General features: G+C 48.0%; 1 protein-coding gene across 5 annotated transcripts in view; it reads right to left on the bottom strand.

Moving 5' to 3' along the window:
* camta1a (calmodulin binding transcription activator 1a) overlaps positions 1-19,026 on the bottom strand; it is an 840,747-nt gene that overhangs the window by 394,270 nt on the left and 427,451 nt on the right. For all 5 annotated transcript variants that reach the window (XM_072478070.1, XM_072478068.1, XM_072478069.1 and 2 more), the window contains exon 3: positions 9,169-9,322. In XM_072478070.1, coding sequence (XP_072334171.1) covers positions 9,169-9,322 — 154 coding nt within the window. The remainder of the gene's footprint in view (positions 1-9,168; positions 9,323-19,026) is intronic.

A 19,026-nucleotide genomic window follows, 5' to 3' on the forward strand; every position in this document is an offset into this window, starting at 1 on the left:
GCGATAACTACCTATTTTTATATTTCTTGCAAGTTTTCTTTCATACTCTAATCCCATGAGGTTCCATTTTGTTTTCAATTCGGCAGCAAAAAGGTAAAAGATATAGCTAAATCTTCTCCAAGCATGCTGTTGCTAAGCATCTCCCAAAAGATATAGCTAAATCTCTGTCCAATAAGCTTGTGGGTGTTGGATTCCTGAAAACAGAGCCCGAAGGCAGGCCACAAACTGAGAGCAAAGTCTGATGAAACAGGCAATCTCCAGGAAAACTGGGAGCACAGGCTGCAAAACGAGAAACTTACTATGGAGAAAGCCTGCAAGGGACCATCATCTCAAGCAAAGTCTCTTTTCTCTTTCATTTACATTTTTTCCCTTTTCCACGCCTCTGTGTTTGTCTGTCATGTGTAGGTGTGTGTGGAGGGCAGGGAGGCAAGTTAAAGTAGGAGTTCGGTACTTATTAATATTGAACCAACTGTAAATGCTGCATATTCCACCATTATTCTTGGTACAAATAAATTATGTTTCAACTTACAAACCTGGTGACTGTAATTATTGGGCAGCCAAGGGCCAAAGACTTCGGGAATGTTTATAAGAACTGTTGGTTAATTCACTCGTGTTGTGACTCCGGGGCGTGTGGGGCTGGAATTGACCGTGCTCTTGCCCGGGGTGTCGTAACAATTGTATATGATAGGGAAGCAGGGCGAGATAAGGGTCTCCACAGTTTAGAGGTGCTGGAGAAAGGCGGGTTAGAATTGGAGGATGCACAATTATCGGAGATTTTAGTGCAAAATGCTAGTATTTCTTTCCCTGCCCTTCCCTTAACATTCAACTGTGCTGAAACACAAACCTCTCGAGGTTGTACCTGGTTGTAGAGCTAATTCACATCCAGGGTTGTTTGCTTGGACTGGCTTCGCCTGAGAATTCTGCCTGACCCAATTCATGAATCTGCTGAAACGGCTGATGCTGCTGGATTCCTACCAGCTCAGAGTTTGGTCAAATAAATGGCTCAAATTGCCTGGCATCTGAATGGCATATACCAGGTCCAGAATGTGCCCACTTGCCGACATTCACCCCAAATTTCCCCATTCATTTCCTCAAGATGATTCCATGGGCATTGCTTTGCCCAAGCTGTAAAGCTGTTAACTGCGAGGTTAGACAGCAGTTGGCCATTCACTCCATCGAGCTTGCTCTTATTCTTCAGCTTGATCAGGACTGATTTGTGCCTTAATTCCATTCCCCCCCCCCCCACTTCCCCCCAGGTTCCACAACCCTTAATACCCTTTGCATAATAAGAACAATCAATCTCAATCATGGGCCTGACTATGCCACTGTGGAAGGCATTGCTACCTGAGCTCAGGTTCTGTTTTAAAATTATATTGCCTGCTTGTGCGTTCTGGCGGGACCCGTTGGGAGAAGGTGGCCTGAAGCTGTGTATGTTTTCAGAGCAGGGAGATCGAAAAGACTCGTTACTCAGTGAAAACAGGGCCCCTTTAAGAAGAGCGAGGTGAAGGAGCTGCCTGCTAGTTACACAGTCCCTTGGCACCAAGGCCCCAATTGAAATCCCTCCCTTGCACTCCCTGTCCTTCCTCTCGCAAGGAACAAGCTGCTCTACCTGAACTCCAATAATTGTGAGAGAGAAATAGAAAACATTTATAGTCCCGGCAATGATGGATGTGCCAGCAAAGTCTGTATCAGCTGAGGCTGAAATCCCTAGTTGGCTGATTTGTCAGTTATGAAATTAACCTAAAAAAAAAGCTCTCGTCAAATGGGTTTCATTGAATAATTTCTCTGCTGTCCCTTTCTGTGGACTGACCCTGGGCAGATAACAACTTTAAGTGAGGTATATCAGAGAGCAAAGAGAGCATATATCCCATTTGACATCAGTGAGGGAAGGCAATTATTGGGCTGACAGTGGCCCTGGTTATTGTGTGTCTCAGTGTCTGTGACTCTGGTGCACTGTATAATAAAGCACTATTCTACTGACTTGCTTTGACCCTGCAGATTCAATAATGGGGCATGGGGTGAGCGTACAGGAGTCATTAACAGAATCTGTTATCCACTCCCTGCTGGCCAGTCACTGTTTCAAGGGCAGTGAATAATTAGGTGGGCTGCAGACAGGCTGTTCCATGGAAGCTAACTGGACTGATTTGGAGTTTAAGCCTTTCTCTGTAGGCCCCAATTTTATGCAGTAAAATAAATCTAATTTCCTCCCCTCTTGCTTTAAAGGTGCTGACTATGGCCGGGGTGACGTTTTTCGTGTCCCTCAAGTGGCCAATCTTGCTGAGTGAACCTGGTCCAATTCTGACCTCTTGTTTGTTGCCCACTTCCTTTGCTGCATTCTTGACGGCTGTGCCTTCAGCTGCCAAGGCCCGATGTTCTGGAATTCCTTCCCTAAACCTCTTTATCCCTCTCTCTTCCTTTTAAGATGCCAAAATGCCCTGTGTCGTTGACCTAGCATTTGGCCCCCTATCCTGAAGTTTGGGTTTGGTGTCAGTTCGCTGCGTAATTACGCTGCTGTGAAGTGCCTTGGGAGGCTTTACGGCAAATTTAAGCTATTGTTGGTTAGTGAGCCTTGGCAGACTATTGCACTCTGGGGGAAGTCATAGCTGAGATTGATCTCACCCACTTTTTAGTGGGGTTGTCTTAATAATAATAATCTTTATTGTCACAATTAGGCTTACATTAACACTGCAATGAAGTTACTGTGAAAATTTCTTGGATGAACAGGAAGCAGGATTTTCATGCAGCTACTGAACACCAGGCCTTTTTTGTCATCTGAATTACTGAACATTTGCCTCCACCCCCCCCCAAATAAGCAGGAACTATATGGTAGGCTAAAACTCATATAAGTGGCCAACCACTGAAGCCACAGTGTCTGGTTCAAAGCCATACCGTCGACTATCCTAGTGGGAGAATGCAGGAACATCACCCATTAGCTCCCTTAGAGGGGGGCATGCCCAAGACTGGCAATATGGCAAAGTGAGGGGGATGGGACAATTGTATAACCACTGTAGGCTAGCACCCCCTGAACTGCAAGGCCTCATGCCAGAGTTAGACACCCTGAAGCTGTTCAACGATGCTCCCCAGTCTCCTCAATCTCCAGCACCTAACTGGACAAGGGCAGCAGGTGCATGGGAACACCATCACCTACAAATCCCCCTCCAAGTCACACACCATCCTGACTTGCAAATATATCACCATTCCTTCATCGATGCTGGGCCCAAATCCTGGAGTTCCCATCTCAACAGCACTGTGTGGGAGCACGTACACCCCAAACAGACCACCGACACCAACAGGCAACAGCTGTTCAAGAGGATGGTCCACTATCACCTTCTCAGGCAACAAAGGATGAGCATTGAGTGCCAACTTCGTCAGCAATGCTTCTCTTCCAAGAATGAATTTTTAAAAATATAGGGGGCAGGATTCTCCGTCCTGCCACACCAGAGGACTCAGAATCCCGACGGCGGAGAATCCAGCCCATAATTTCAGTCTGCCAACACCTATGGTCCTAAACTACATTTACTCACATACTTTAAAAAAAAAAAATTTAGAGTACCCAATTATCCTTTCCAATTAAGGGGCCATTTAGCGTGGCCAATCCACCTACCCTGCACATCTTTGGGTTGTGGGGGCGAAACCCACACAAACACGGGGAGAATGTGTAAACTCCACATGGACAGTGACCCGGAGCTGGGATCGAACCTGGGACCTCGGCGCCGTGAGACTGCAGTGTTAACACTACGCCACTTACTCACATACTTTGAAGAAAAGTCCTCAATTCCCATAAAAATAAACCAACTCGTTCTGTTCTGATTCTGTTTGAAAATTCGATGATTTACAACAATTTTGATTGATTTTTTTGATAAAATCTGAACGAATTGGGGGGGGGGGTGGTTTGGTGGTGTTGGGGTAACAAAATCACATCAGGCTGCTCAGCGTTTCCCACCCTCCCAAGGTCCTGTCACACTCACTGGCCTCACACTCAGTAGTGACATTACACAGACAGTACAAATTCTCACCACTCTGATAAAATTCGAGACCCCGTGCAATGAAATCAGTCATGGGGCAGCTGCGTTGAACTACACAGCGAGCATGAGAAATAGCAATATTATCCAGAGAGCCACGTCCAGCCAGTATTAGTACATTCATATATTTTTTCCTTTTGTTTTCGTTCTATTACATTTCTGACAAGTTGTTGACATTCTCTGCTCATCTCCATGGAGACAAGGTCAATCGTAAATGTCAGGTTCATTTCTTCTTTGCTGCTGCTCCTGTTTAAAGGGGCGGTGTTGCCATCAGGAAATTGCTTGACAAACTACTTGGCATTTTGCTGATAGCGTGAGTCCGCCAACATCCATTTTCTAGGCCCTTGAGGCTCCCCGCTACACAATGCCCCTTGACCACATTGCCTGCAAGCTTGAGCTCTCTGCCACTGGCCTCACCTCCATGTGCCGCCTGGCTGCCAGTCGCACACCAGGTCATGAGTCAGCCTCGGAACCCCCATTCTCTTACTGACTTTCAGATGTGCTGTTAAACCGAGGCCCTACCTTCCCTCTCAGGTTTATGTGAGAGATCCCCCAGCACCATTACAAACCAGAGGTTGCCGGGGTTGTCTCCTGTGTCCAGAGGACCACACAATCTGTTTTAATGATGTTTGCTTAAAATTCTTTCATTGCGTGTGGCCAGGCCACCATTTATTGCCCATCCCTAATTGCCCGCGAGAAGGTGGTGGCGAGTGGCCTTCTCAAACCGCTGCAGTCCGTGTGGTATAGGTACACCCACAGTGCTGTTAGGGAGGGAAGAAGATCGAGGAATAAAAATTGGCCAGCACATTGGGAGATTTTCTTGCTCGTCTTTGAATGCTGCCACAGGGTCCTTTACATCGGCCTGAGAGGGGAGAATATTTATCCCTCAATCAACATCATTAAAACAGGCTATCCGGTCATTCGTTCATTGTTGTTTACGGGAGTTGGTGGTGTGTGAATTGGCTGCTGAATTTCCTGCAATATGGCAGTAGTTAGATGTCCGTCCGTCTCAGGAGATGATGCACTAGGCCCAGAATGTTTGTCACTTGTGTACAGAACGTCATCTGCTGTGTCTGTATAGACCAATTTGTGATAGCATTCCCTTCCGCAGCTGTACAAGTGAAGACTGTGAGAGGGCTAAGACCTCATCCTATAGGCGCTTTTATAAAACAGATATAGATATCCTCATGGCTATTTCTAAAATTTTAAACAAACTGGACAAAGACCTTTTAAAATGGATAAAGTCTGCGACCCTCAAACAAGAGGAGCTGCCATGGCAGGATCGCAGAAATCCACACTTCATTATCTCTGAAGAGACGCTAATGGCCCCTTGTGGGCTGTAGAGATCAAATTTAAAGAGAAATATACAAAGGTCATCTGCATTTCATGGCCCAGGTTGGCCAACTGGAGTCTAATCACCTGCTAAGACAAAGAACCCTGCCACCTTCCTTTTAATTCACACTGGTTGAGACATTTAACCACCTCGGGGAGGGGGGGTGGGGCAGACAAGGGATACACACCCTTTGTTGAAGACACTTTGAAGAGGTGGAAGTCATGTGACATGAACCCCAGCTTGTGGAACCAGTGCCTTGCTGGCAGTGCAAACTCAGTCTGCCATTTTACTATCTACAAGCAACCTTACAGAAAAGGTCTCTGAATACCTGGCCCCATTCACACTATTTCTGCTGGAACTTCTGAACCATTACCGAGAGGACTGACTGATTCATCTCTGTGTGTATATCTCATCATCTGAAGTCAACTCCACCTGTTGACCTCCATGAAGGAATATCTGATTGGAATTTGATTCTGGACTTTGGACCCATGTGAAACGATCATTATCTTCTCTGTGGTCTTCGCCCTGTAAATCTTTATTTTCTTTACCCCTCTTTTAATGTATGAGTGCACAGGGAGTTATGTTGTGACCCTCCTCCCCGCTTTGAGTGTGTGCAAATAAACTAACCCTCTGAGTTCATCATATCTCCAGTTTGCTGTGGGGTTAGTAATAGGAATTGGACCGCACCAAAACCGAGGAGTTGGGTTGCACATCACCACTTATAAAGGGGTACGAAAATCAAAGCACATTTCTGTTTGTGGATGGGTGGAGCAAGGAGAAATCAGGGCTGCTTAAATTAACCCCCCCCCCCCCCATCTGTAACAATAGCTTGGTCAATAGCTGTGATCCCGCTCAACCTGAAGCCTCACTTACAGATATCCTTGTATTGCAAACATAGATAATCGATTGATCTTGAGCCAATAGCTAGCTCGTCAGAGAGAACGTCTTTGGGGATGCAGTCTTCATCCATTTGGCTCACATTGCTTTGCCGCTCACTCAAGAGGGCAAACATGCTGGGATCCCCTACACTCTGTCCTGCTCGGAGATGTCCGACATTCATCTGAGGAAGTGCAGGTAGAAGCTTTTGGGGACCCTTTTCTTGGCTTGGATACGTTGTCCATTCATTGCTACTGTAAAGTAGGAGACTGAGAACGCAAGCCTGGTACACACGGAGCTTTGTATCTTTTGGTTACTTTGCTGTTGGCCTGCACTGGACTTCTTCTCAACATTGATGTGCCAGCTGCAGCCTTGGCAACTGTGGTGCTGATTTCAGCACCAAGGGACAGATTGCTGGCAGCTAGTGATCCAAGGTGCGTGTCGACGACCTCCAAAGTCAGCTTGTCAGTGCCGATGGAAGGGGGAGTCTCCATTTGGTCTTCCTATTGCTGATTGTCAGTCCTAACTCCTTGCACATCTGGGAGATTTGATTTACAGGCTGTTGCAAGTGAACTCCAGTTTGCGATGCCAACAGTGTCTACACTGGCTGTGAATCATGCTGAAAAGTTATGCAGTCATGAATGGTGATATATAAATGCAAATCTTTCTTCTTTCTCAATACTCTTATAATGAGCCTCTGAATCTTCTTTCTTACGCCTAACAAGTGCTCAACAAACTACACACCCTTATTGCATTGAAATAATTTGTCTCGACCTCGATCCTATTCTTTCCCAATAACTTTGAGCCCTGCAACTCTTCAGCTCCCTCAGTCTGTCGCTGCCCTCTTGATTAGCCTTGCATTTTCTTTACCTTTGGTGGGCTCAGTGCATTATGGGCATCGGCCCTTCACTCAGCTTTGCCAATTGCTTTGAGTGTCGCTGTGTTTGCCAGCTCACCCAGCTTGGCAGGGCTCTCACGCGGCCACCTGCTTGACTGAGGGCCCGGTGAATTGTACAGACGGGGAAGTGACAGAGGGTTCCAATGACAAAGTTCCTTATTAATAATAATAATGATCTTTATGGTCACAAGTAGGCTTACATTAACACTGCAGTGAAGTTACTGTGAAAATCCCCTAGTCGCCACATTCCAGCACCTGTTCGGGTACACAGAGGGAGAATTCAGAAAGTCCAAATTACCCAACAGCACATCTTTGGGCGGTGGGAGGAAACCGGAGCACCCGGAGGAAACCCACACAAACACGGGGAGAATGTGCAGACTCCGCACAGACAATGACCCAAGCCGGGAATCGAACCTGGGACCCTGGCGCTGTGAAGCAACAGTGCTAACCACTGTACTACCATGCTTAAAGCTGTGCGGCCACCAAAATACAACATAAGAACGTTCACTTGTACAACCTTCGCAACCTCAGGCCTTCCCAAATCGCTTTGCAGCCAATGCAGTGCTTTGGAAGCGTAGATGCTGCGGTAATGCAGAAAATGTGGCAGTCAATTTGCAAACAGTAAGCTCCCACAATCACAAACAGCAACAAGATGCGGCAATGACCAGGTGATGTTTTAATGACCTGGTTGAGAGTTAAATATTAGCCAGGACATTGGGAGGTCCCCTTTGCTCGTCTTTGAATAGTGTCACAGGATCCTTTATCTCCACCTGAGAGGGAAGATCGGACCCTGGTTCACTGTCTCATCTGAGAGATATGAAGAAAATTAGAAAAATAGGAGGGGGAAATACAAAATCAGAGAAAAGAAAAGTGTATACTAATGTGTCAGGTAAATGACTTGTGACCGAGCATCTCAGTCCATGGGTCTGACAGTTCTGTGTATGTAGTATTGTAAGGGATGCTGCCCTTGTCTTTATCTTGCCCTGTAATCCTTTAATAATACTGAAAGTCCAGCAGATGGCAGACGTGCAGCACAGTTTGCTCCAAGCAAAGGGGCCAGATGGAAAAAGGATGCACAACGTACTGGTGAGTAAACCCAGACCCATTTCGAATTACATTTTCTGTCACCTCCCTCGTTGCGTTTACAAATCGCCTGTGTTAAATGCAGCGAGTGGCTGTTTCGGGTCCCATGTCCCTGGTGCACCCTTTCCAATCTCCTCCGGGATCCGTGTATTTATTTCCCCCCCCCCCCCCCACCTCGGAATTTTCCTCCAGCCTGTTTCACAAAGGAACGCTTCCCATCGCAGTTCAGGGCAGTTGTGCGTTATTACAGGGCTGCTGCAAATGGTGCGTGGCATCACAGAACATTAAGCTACTTGCTGTTTCGCTGCATTTTTTGTTCTGTGCCTGTTCCTTCCCTCATGACATTTTCTCAAAGGCTCCCGCTAGGAAACTAAAGCACTCACTCGGTGCGGCCGAATGTTATTTTTTTAATTCAATTTTTCCTTCCTCCTTTTTCCAGTGGCTGTTTTCTTTCCTGTGGCGATTCTTGCTGAGTTCGATTCCGCGAGCGCCAATTACCCTCTATTGCCCATTAGCTTTTTTAAAAAATTCATTCTTCGAATGTGGACCCCATTGGCAATAACAGCTCAGCAAGGACCCCAAAACAGCAAGCGACCAGATAGCCTGTATGCCTTCTTAAAAGCGGCGTCTGCGAAGGGAGGCATTTGGGCCAGGACGCCAAGGCATTTCTCCGCTCTCCAAAACAATGCCACCGATTTTCCTACCCTGCTTCCCAACCAGACAAGCCTTCAGCTCCGTGCCCCATCTGAAAGACAGTACCTCCGACAATGCAGCACTGCATTGTGCCAACATGGATTTTTATGCCCCAGTCTCTGCCGTGGGGTACCTGAACTCACAGCCTCTGACTCAGATGACAGAATGCTTCCAAGTGCTAACCCTATTCCCCCCCCCCCCCCCCCCCCCCCCAATGTACAACATCGCACAAAGGATTTGTTGGTGCTGAAGTTGACACTCACACATGGGTTTAAGCTGGCTGATCAGTTCCTCTTTTGACCATTTGGCCCACTCCTTCTTGTCGGTGTTGATGGAGCACAGTATCGGGCCACATGGCTTCCCACAGTCTTCTATGGCTGGCACGTTCAGGTAATGGACCAGTACGATGTCAGGATTCTGTGGGAGACAAGGAAAACCAGAAATTTAGGCTTTGTGGCCTAGTCAAGCGAGCAGGAATTTGACACACGTGCACAGTGACCCGAATTGCGAAACATAAAACGAAAGAGGGAACGCTGGAAATACTCAGCAGGTCTGGCAGCATCTGTGGAGAGAGAAACGGAGTGAACATCATCAGAGCTAAAAATAACCTCCTTCAACCACAACCCCTGCGACAGTTCCTGGGAGATCACATCGGGGTGCAGCACTAGCCTCATCATTAATGGATTTGATCCAAAGAACCAGAGGGAAGATGAGGTGATGTTATTCTTCGCTTAGTGAACTGAGTCACTGCCTCAGAGGGTGGCGGAAGCAGTTTTGGCGGTAAAATTCCAAAGGGGCAGATAGCTCTTTCCAAGAGCCAGGAAAGGTACAATGAGTCAAATAGTCCCCTTCTGTGACGCAAGATTCTACCCACCAAACAACCCTTAAAGAACGGCTGCTGTGACTTGTTCTCCATTGCGCCAATTTGCCTATTCTTGAAGCAGCCTTCGCTGCCTCACGCAGTTTTGAAAAGAGTTGTCTTTTTGGTGTGGGGTTCGTTTATCTAGGTGCCGCTGCCAAGGCCAGCATTGGTCTCCCATCCCAGGTGCCACTTCAGAGGGTGGCGTTTAAAAAAAAAATGTATTTATTCAAAGTTTTTCAATAATTTTACAAAACACTCCAAAAAGGAAAACAATACAAAGAAAGAAGGGCAACATGCCAACAAAACAAAACAACTTAACCCTCTAAACGATAAACAGTTTAACAAACTAACACCCAACTCAAAACGAACTGGGGCATGCGCCCCTTACAAAAAGGAAAAGAAATCAGCCCCCCCCCCCCCCCCGGGTTGCTGCTGCTGCTGACCTCCATCTAACGTTCCGTGAGAAAGTCAAGGAACGGTTGCCACCACCTGGAGAACCCCTGCAAGGACCCTCGCAAGACAAACGTCATCTTCCCCAGCCTGAGAAACCCCATCATGTCACTGACCCAAGCCTCTACGCTTGGGGGCTTCGCGCCCCTCCACATTAACAAGAGCCTTCTCTGGGCTACCAAGGAGGCAAAGGCCAGGACTCCGGCCTCTTTCGACCCCTGCACTCCTGGATCGTCCGATACAAATATCACTATTCCCCAGCTCGGTTTTACCCGAGTATCCAAGACCTTGAACATAGCCTTTGCGAAGCCCTTCCAAAATTCCGTAAGCACCGGGCATGCCCAGAACATATGGGCATGGTTTGCTGGGCTCCCCGAACACCTCATACACCTGTCCTCCACCCCAAAAAACTTACTCATTCTCGCCCCTGTCATATGCGCCCGGTGCACCACTTTCCACTGGATCAGGCTCAGCCTGGCGCAAGATGAGGAGGAATTGACCCTACCCAGGGCGTCAGTCCATAGGCCCTCATCCAGCTCCTCACCCAGCTCCTCCTCCCACTTGCCCTTCAGCTCCTCCACCGAGGCCTCCTCCACCTCCTGCAGCTCCTGGTATATGTCTGATACTTTGCCATCCCCCACCCACACGCCTGAGACCACCCTGTCCTGTATCCTCCGGGCCAGCAGCAGCGGGAATTCCCCTACCTGCCTCCTCACAAACCCGTCAGCGAATGCTGAATCAGCCAGGGTTCTTTTCTATCTTGAGGAGAAGGTCGAGAGAACCTGGTAAAGGTCTTTACAATTAAGAAGTGGCTCGATAGGGTAGATGCAGAGCAAATGTTTCCAACTGTAGAGGCTTCTGAAACTAGGAGGGGGGGGGGGGGGACGCATACATGTAATAGACACATCAGCAATAAATCCAATCTGGAATTCGGGAGGAACCTGTTTGCCCAGAGAGTGGTTAGAATGGGGATCTCGCTACCACCAGTGTATTGGCATTTCTTTACAAAGAATTACATTGAATATACAGAGCAGTGACAGGCCATTTGGCCCGACTTGTCCGTGCTGGTGTTGATACTCCACACCAGTCCCCTCCCGTTCCAGCGGCCTCATCCCAGCCTTTCAGGATCTTTCTAATGTTCAGCGTCTTGTATGTGTGACTCCATTCTCCAGTGCTCTGTTGAATACTTAACACTGGTGTGAGGCAAGGTACTACCTAATGTCTAATTATGACATTGATCTACTCGGGCTTAACACAAGGTCATCAATGTCAAGGAAAGTCATCAGGCAACGCAGGATTATTGGGCATGTGATCTTTGGAGTAAAAGAAAACTAGATACATATATGCGGGTGCAATAACCCTCACGAGGCACACAGGAATAATCAATCTCCCCATGGGACTCGTGGACTATGAGCTTCCCTGCTAGTGGGCGAAGGCCCGCCCAGCTGGGGCTCATTACTGGGCTCTATTAAAGCCGGCCCGAAGAGGGACTAGTATTCTGATAGTCCCCACGGGGACTTACACCATCGTAACGGCCGTTTTTTGTGACTACAATAAACTCATGTTTATTCATTTACAAGGGCCTCCATATTGGGAAAAGGGAATGAAAGGATACGTTGATTGGGTGAGATGAGGAGGAGTGTGAGGAGATCAATGTGCAGCAAAAGCAGGGGAACAGTTGGGCTGAATGCCCTTCGCGCCACTGCATCGTAACATTAGCTGTACGAGAAAAGCAGAAAGACCATACGTTCAATTTCTGGTCTAATTTCAGCTGGACTGGCAGTGGCTTCCACTGATCATGGCCCCTGTCGCTATGGAAGGGGGGGGGGGAGAAAAATCAGCCTTGGGTTCCTGAAGATGCCTCAATATGGGCTCTCCAGGAGCTCCTGATGGAAAGTGCCCACTCAGAGTGGTTTAACTGAGATGCCTCTCCTGGTGAATAGCCGCCATTGCTCATTGTCTGATTGGTCACTTGAGGTGAGGGAGCCTGTGGAATTGTTACCCAGTGAGGATCGGTGGCTTCATGAGAAGATGACGACAGAGGTTTTACTGTAAATAAGGGAGTCGACAGGGTAGTGAGGAGCTGTTTCCTCTGGTGGGTGGAGACCAGAACAAAGAGGCATGATCTGAAAATTAGCACGAGGCCGTTCAGGAGCGATGTGAGGAAGCACTTCTTCACCAAAGGGTAGTGGGAATCTGGAAATCGCTCCCTAAAAATTGCTGTGGATGCTGGGGGTTAATTGAAAGTTCCAAAACTGAGCTGGGTGAAGTTTCGTTCGGCAAGGGGATTTACGGAACCAAGTGGGGTAAATGGAGTTAAGATGCCAATCAGCCGTGATTTAATTGGATGGATGGACAGGATGATGGGGCTCCTCCTGTATCTATGTTGACCTAACTGTTGTAGCTCTGGTAGCAGAGGCTGAAGCACAAAAAGAAATGAAGGCCGATATTCCAGTGCAGTATTGATGGAATGCTGCACTGTTGTAGGTGCCGTTCCTAGGATGAGACATTAAATTGAGGTTCAATTTCTGCCATCTCAGGCAGATTCAAACGTTCTCCTGGTGCTATTTAGGAAAAGTTACCCCCCGTGACCTGGCCAATATTTATCCCTCAATGAACACTGTGATGATGTGCATAAAACAAGTTTGTACATAATGTTATGCAGGGCCTCCAACCACTAGGTGGCAGTGTAAACCCAGCACATGACCCTGTGACTGGGGAGTTGGGAGTAGGTCGTGCTGGAGGGTAGATGTATCTTGCAGTAGCTCTACAATAGGTAATTAGTGTCAGTAGTTTATGTATCCTAGTTATCTCACCATGCAGTTGTTCCGTAATAAATTATTTAAACTAGATGTTCTGCAGTTCATCATTCACTTTGGCCAGTCTACAGAACATGACAAACACCCACAAATACAGATTATCTGGTCATTAACCATTTTCTGGGGGCTTGTGGTTTACCAATTGGTTGGCATGTTTCCTCCATTACAAAAGTGGCTCATACTTTATTCACCGTGGCAAGCTTTGAGATGTCCTGTGGCACTTTATATGTGGCAATCTTTCTGGGGATAAAACTAATGCACAAGGGTTCAAGGGCAATATCACCACAGTGGACCGAATCCAATCGCCGCCTAGCAACCAGACATACAGATTTTCAGCAGGGGGCAGTGTTAACTGCACAACAATCAAGGGGGTAAATCCCAACTGAGTTGATCGCACCCCTCACCCCCACCATAACCCACAGGCACTGAGGCCAATTCCAGTACTCAGCTTAGACAGGGAATTATCCCTGGACTTCAATGGCTCGTATGGCCCGGGTTTGGCATTTAATGTTTCTGAGCTTATAAGGTGTTCATTCCCATTCCTGCAGTCTGGGAAATCTCCTCGCAGACCTGCGTTCCCGGCAGTGCCAGGCACACGGTGTCTCGCACATTACCCTGCCAACAAGCCCGGCACGGAGAGAGTTCGACTCTGACAGGTTACACCAGAGGATGCTTTGCAAAAAGATGTTCTGGACCTTCTCGCTCAATTGCAATCAACATACAATCTGGTGGCAGCTGAGTTTGGGAAGAATGCAATTAACATCTCCCTCCAGCACATCAGAAAATTGAGCAGTGTTATTTAAAAACCGTAAAGGTGGGCTCTAATTGCGGGCATTTTTAGAGAGTCATCACACCAGTGTAACTGGGAAACAGTGTTTGCATAGCGGCAGTTTCCAGAAAGCAGTTGCCCGGAGACCAGCACTTTGTCACTATAATGGCAAGGCAATGAATTGTCTTTGTAACTTGCCGTTTTCTCTCTCTCCCTCTGCACTGATGCTTGTTGCTATGGAAACTGATTTCCTGGCTCACAAGTGATACTTTGCGCGTGAGCAGACCAGGGGATGTTGGGCAGGCTATTTAACCACCCAGACACTACGACTTGGCTCAATCTTGTCCCCGTCCAAAATGTGACCCTCCGGAGCTGTGGCAGAGCTTACACCAGACCCCTGGTTGTTTTGTCCCCTTTCCTGAGTCCAGGGCTGCTGAGCCAAGGTGAAAGGTGCCCGACTATTGCTGCCCAGGTCGGCCTCAGCTCTCCAGGCCAAGAGCTGAGCCTGGGGTTTCCTAGTCCATTCATGCCTGGCTGTATAAGGGAGGTGAGGGGTTCCAAGGGATTCTCAGTTCCGATGAACGGTCATCGACCTGAAGCACTAATTTCTGGTTCTCCCTCCACCGAGTCTCCCTGGCCTGCTGGGTGTTCCCCAGTGGTCTTCCGCTGTACCCTACAGTTCTGAGATCGTGGGAAAATATGGGTGTGAGGAGGAAAGGGGGTGATTAGTCTTCCGATCAACATAGTGAGGATTCAGGGACCAGGAAGAGTACCTCGGATGGAGGATATGGAGCTCAGAAAGAACAAGAGAGGAGTAGTCTAAAAATGGAGGCCGTAAATATAAAATGGTCACCAATAAATCCAATAAGGAATTCAGGAGAAGCTTCATTACCCAACGAGTGGTTAGAATGAGGAACTCATAGATCTCACAGACTAAACTCATAGACTACTCACCACTGGAGTAATCGAGGCCAATAGCGTAGCTACATTTAAGGAGAAGCCAGATAGACAGATGAAGGAGAATGGAATGGAAGGATATGCTGACAGGGTGAGATGAGGTAGGGTGGGAGGAGGGTGGAGTGTAAACACCAGAATAGACTGAGACTGAATGTCCTCTTCCTGTCTTGTAAACACTGTGTAATTCTGTGTAGTTCAAAAGAATCATGACCGCTAGCAGCTCTGATAAAGTGCAGAGAGACCGAGAGGATCCCTCCCCTTTAGCCTTTAATTCCCCATTCTCTTCTTTGACAAAAATAAAGAACAAAGAACGACAAGCAAATAGAAAGTGGATGGAAAGGCAATTTTAGGTGCAGGGGGAATTCACAGGGAATGATTTTCAACCCAGTCGATTCTGTTCACTTATCTGTCCTAAAGTTCTTGGATCACACAGGCTGCATACAGAGCAGCCCCTGGAATGCAGAGTAAATACTCTGATGAAAGCAAACAGAGTCATAACAACAGTTTGACTCTTGTTTGCTGCTTCATCAACACTAAGTGGCCAATAAATCACCTTGGCGCAGTGTTACATCTGGTCCATGGTTTTATCATTAATCTGGTGTCTGCTGCTCATGAAAAATGAAAGAAAAAAGGTCGCATTAAAACAGAATTTATGTATTATCCAGAAACTAGTAATCACTACTAATGATACTTCATTGCGTATTTGCTTTAGGATTCAAGAGCACGATTGTTCAGATTTGTTTTTCCTTTTTCCCTCGACGGAGCCCGTCTGCTGCTCTCCGCCTCAATTAAACGTAACGCCAAGACATATCAGGAGACCAGGGCAGAAACCCAAAGTTTGGCCAGGGGTAGGCTTTCAGGAGCATCTCAAAGGAGGAGAGAGAGGTATAGTGAGGGAATTCCAGAGCTTGGGGCTCAGGCAGCTTGAAGGCACGGCTTCCAATGATGAAGCAATTCAAAATAGGAGATTCCAGAGGACAGAATTGGGGGTGCGCAGATGCCTCCAGCTATCTTCCGGTATAATGGAGCGCTGTTGCATAGTCGAATCGCCTGCTAACCTTCACCATCTAGACTGGCTCATGAAGAAAGTACACTGGGATGAAAGACCGAAGACCGCCCGCCGATCACTGCCTTCCACCCCATAACCATCATGACCTGGTGATCAGTTTGAGCAGCCTCGAGTTTGTCTTTTGACCTGGAGGTGAGCTTCAAACTCCACTTCCCTGTTGCCATCAAACCCGCTGATTTCCGCCACTGAAAAAAACCATACTCATTCCCATGCCACCTCCATTGATTACGCCAATGCTCGCAATAATAATAAAAATAATCGCTTATTGTCACAAGTCGGCTTCAATTAAGTTACTGTGAAAAGCCCCTAGTCGCCACATTCCGGCGCCTGTTCGGGGAGGCCAGTACGGGAATTGAACCCGCGCTGCTGGCCTTGTTCTGCATTGCAAGCCAGCTGTTTAGCCCACTGTGCCAAACCAGCCCCGAAGCTGGACTAATCCAAAACCCGACCTCTCACATCTTATCATTCCCCATAAACTGTGCCCACACCAAGAAATTCTGGCCCCGTAGACACATCACATTAATTTCAGAGTCCTCAACCTCCTGAGTATCCTCCTTAAAACCCTTCGATTTTATGCTGTCTTCCACGAAAAGTGTCTCTTTCCTCCACCTCTCTTTCGTCTCTCTCGCCCACTGCTTTAAGATATTTTATTATTTTAAGGGAGAGTTATGACTGAAAGGGACTGGACAGATTGGTGATGAAACATGGTGCCCTCCCCATCGCCCACTCTCCACCCCGTATCTCCTCAAGGTGTTGACCTTTGATGGGACGTGGTTGACTTTTATTAGGATGTGCTGACCCTCGTTGGGATGTGCTTCAAGGAGACTGCTGACCCCCCAGTGCCAGCTCAAGTGGCCAATTTGCACGTGTCAATCTGGACAGTGAGTGCCAACAGGCAATTCAACCACGGGAGGAATCACCACCATGCCCAATTCTATCCTCCTCCAGCACACAGGGACTTGACAACAGTAGTCACTGGACTGTGATCAGCACCGTAAATCCTGGCAGGTGTTACGGTTGTTCAAGTCCCATTCTAGAAGCTTCAGTGTAAATTCTAAACTGACAATGCAACTCTGTAGGAGTGTTACACTGTCAGAGGTGCCGTCTTACAGCTGAGGCGTTCAGCCAAGGTTCTGCCCGTGTTATAGGTGACCATAAAAGATCCCCCATTTTGAAGAAGACCAGGGGAGTTTTCTGTAGTCTCACGGCCAATATTTGCAGCTCAACTATCATTCTTAAGTGTGCAAGAGTGCGGGGGTGTATTGAGAGATACCTGGAGGTCAATGACGACGGCGAGGTCCCTGTGGGAGTGGTATGGGAAGCACTAAAAGCGGTGGTCAGAGGAGAGCTGATCTCCATTGGGGCCCACAAAAGGAAAACAGAGGCCAAGGAAAGGGAAAGATTACTGGGGGAGATTTTAAGGGTGGATAGGGAATTTGCAGAGACCCCGGAGGAGGAACTGTACAGGGAGAGGAGACGACTCCAGACGGAGTTTGACCTTCTGACCACCAGAAAGGCAGAGGTACTGTGGAGGAAGGCACAAGGGAGGAGGTATGAATATGGGGAAAAGGCTAGTCGCCTGTTGGCTCATCAATTGCGAAAGAGGGCAGCAGCGAGGGAGATAGGAGGAATTAGAGACGAAAGGGGAGACACGGTGCGAAGGGCAGGAAAGATAAATGAGGTGTTCAAGACCTTCTATGAGGGACTGTATAGGTCTCAACCCCCAGAGGGCGAGGGCGGGATGCGGCAGTTCCTGGACCAATTGAGGTTCCCGAAAGTGGAGGAGCAGGAGGTGGTAGGCCTGGGGGCACCGATTGGGGTGGACGAGGTTATTAAGGGACTGGGAAGCATGCAAGCAGGGAAGGCCCCGGGACCAGACGGGTTCCCGGTGGAATATTACAGAAAATATGTGGACTTGTTGGCCCCGTTGATGGTGAGGACGTTCAATGAGGCCAGGGAAGGGGGGACTCTACCCCCGACGATGTCGGAGGCGACGATATCGCTAATTTTGAAGAGGGATAAAGATCCGTTGCAGTGCGGGTCCTATCGACCTATTTCATTATTGAACGTGGACGCCAAATTGTTGGCAAAGGTACTGGCATCGAGGATAGAGGACTGTGTCCCGGGGGTGGTGCACGAAGACCAGACAGGGTTCGTAAAAGGGAGACAACTGAATGTTAACGTGCGACGACTATTAGGGGTGATAATGATGCCCCCAGTGGAGGGGGAGGCAGAGATAGTGGCGGCAATGGATGCAGAGAAGGCATTTGATAGGGTGGAGTGGGAGTATTTATGGGAAGTGTTAAGGAGGTTTGGGTTCGGGAACGGGTTTATTAGATGGGTTAGACTTCTTTATGGGGCTCCAACGGCAAGTGTAGTTACAGGTCGACAAAGATTGGAGTATTTCCGACTATATAGGGGAACAAGACAGGGATGCCCGCTGTCTCCATTGTTGTTCGCGTTGGCAATTGAACCTCTGGCCATGGCGTTGAGAGACTCCAGGAAATGGAGAGGGGTGATTAGAGGGGGAGAAGAACACCGAGTCTCGTTATACGCAGATGACCTATTGTTATACGTGTCGGACCCAGCGGGGGGGATGATAGAGGTTATGCGAATTTTGAGGGGGTTCGGGGATTTCTCGGGGTATAGGCTAAACATGGGGAAGAGTGAATTATTTGTGATACATCCAGGGGACCAGAGTAGAGAGATAGAAGGCTTGCCTCTAAGGAAAGTGGAAAGTAACTTCCGATACCTGGGGATTCAGATCGCTAGGAGCTGGGGAACCTTGCACAGACTTAATCTGACACGGCTGGTAGAACAAATGGAGGAGGACTTCAAGAGGTGGGAAATGCAGCCTCTGTCGCTGGCGGGCAGGGTGCAAGCAATCAAGATGATGGTCCTCCCGTGGTTCTTATTTGTATTTCAATGTCTCCCTATACTAATCACTAAGACCTTTTTTAATAAAATAGACAGGAGCATAACGAGCTTCGTGTGGGCAGGGAAAGTTCCGAGAGTAAGGAGGGGGTTCCTTCAGCGTAGTAGGGACAGAGGAGGATTGGCACTACCGAACTTGGGCGATTACTATTGGGCCGCCAATGTGGCAATGATACGTAAATGGATGATGGAGGGTGAGGGAGCGGCGTGGAAAAGACTGGAGAGAAAGTCCTGTAAAGGGACGAGTTTAGAGGCGCTGGT

Source organism: Scyliorhinus torazame, chromosome 16 (assembly GCF_047496885.1).
Source record: "Scyliorhinus torazame isolate Kashiwa2021f chromosome 16, sScyTor2.1, whole genome shotgun sequence".
In the NCBI taxonomy this organism is placed as follows: Eukaryota; Metazoa; Chordata; class Chondrichthyes; order Carcharhiniformes; family Scyliorhinidae; genus Scyliorhinus; species Scyliorhinus torazame.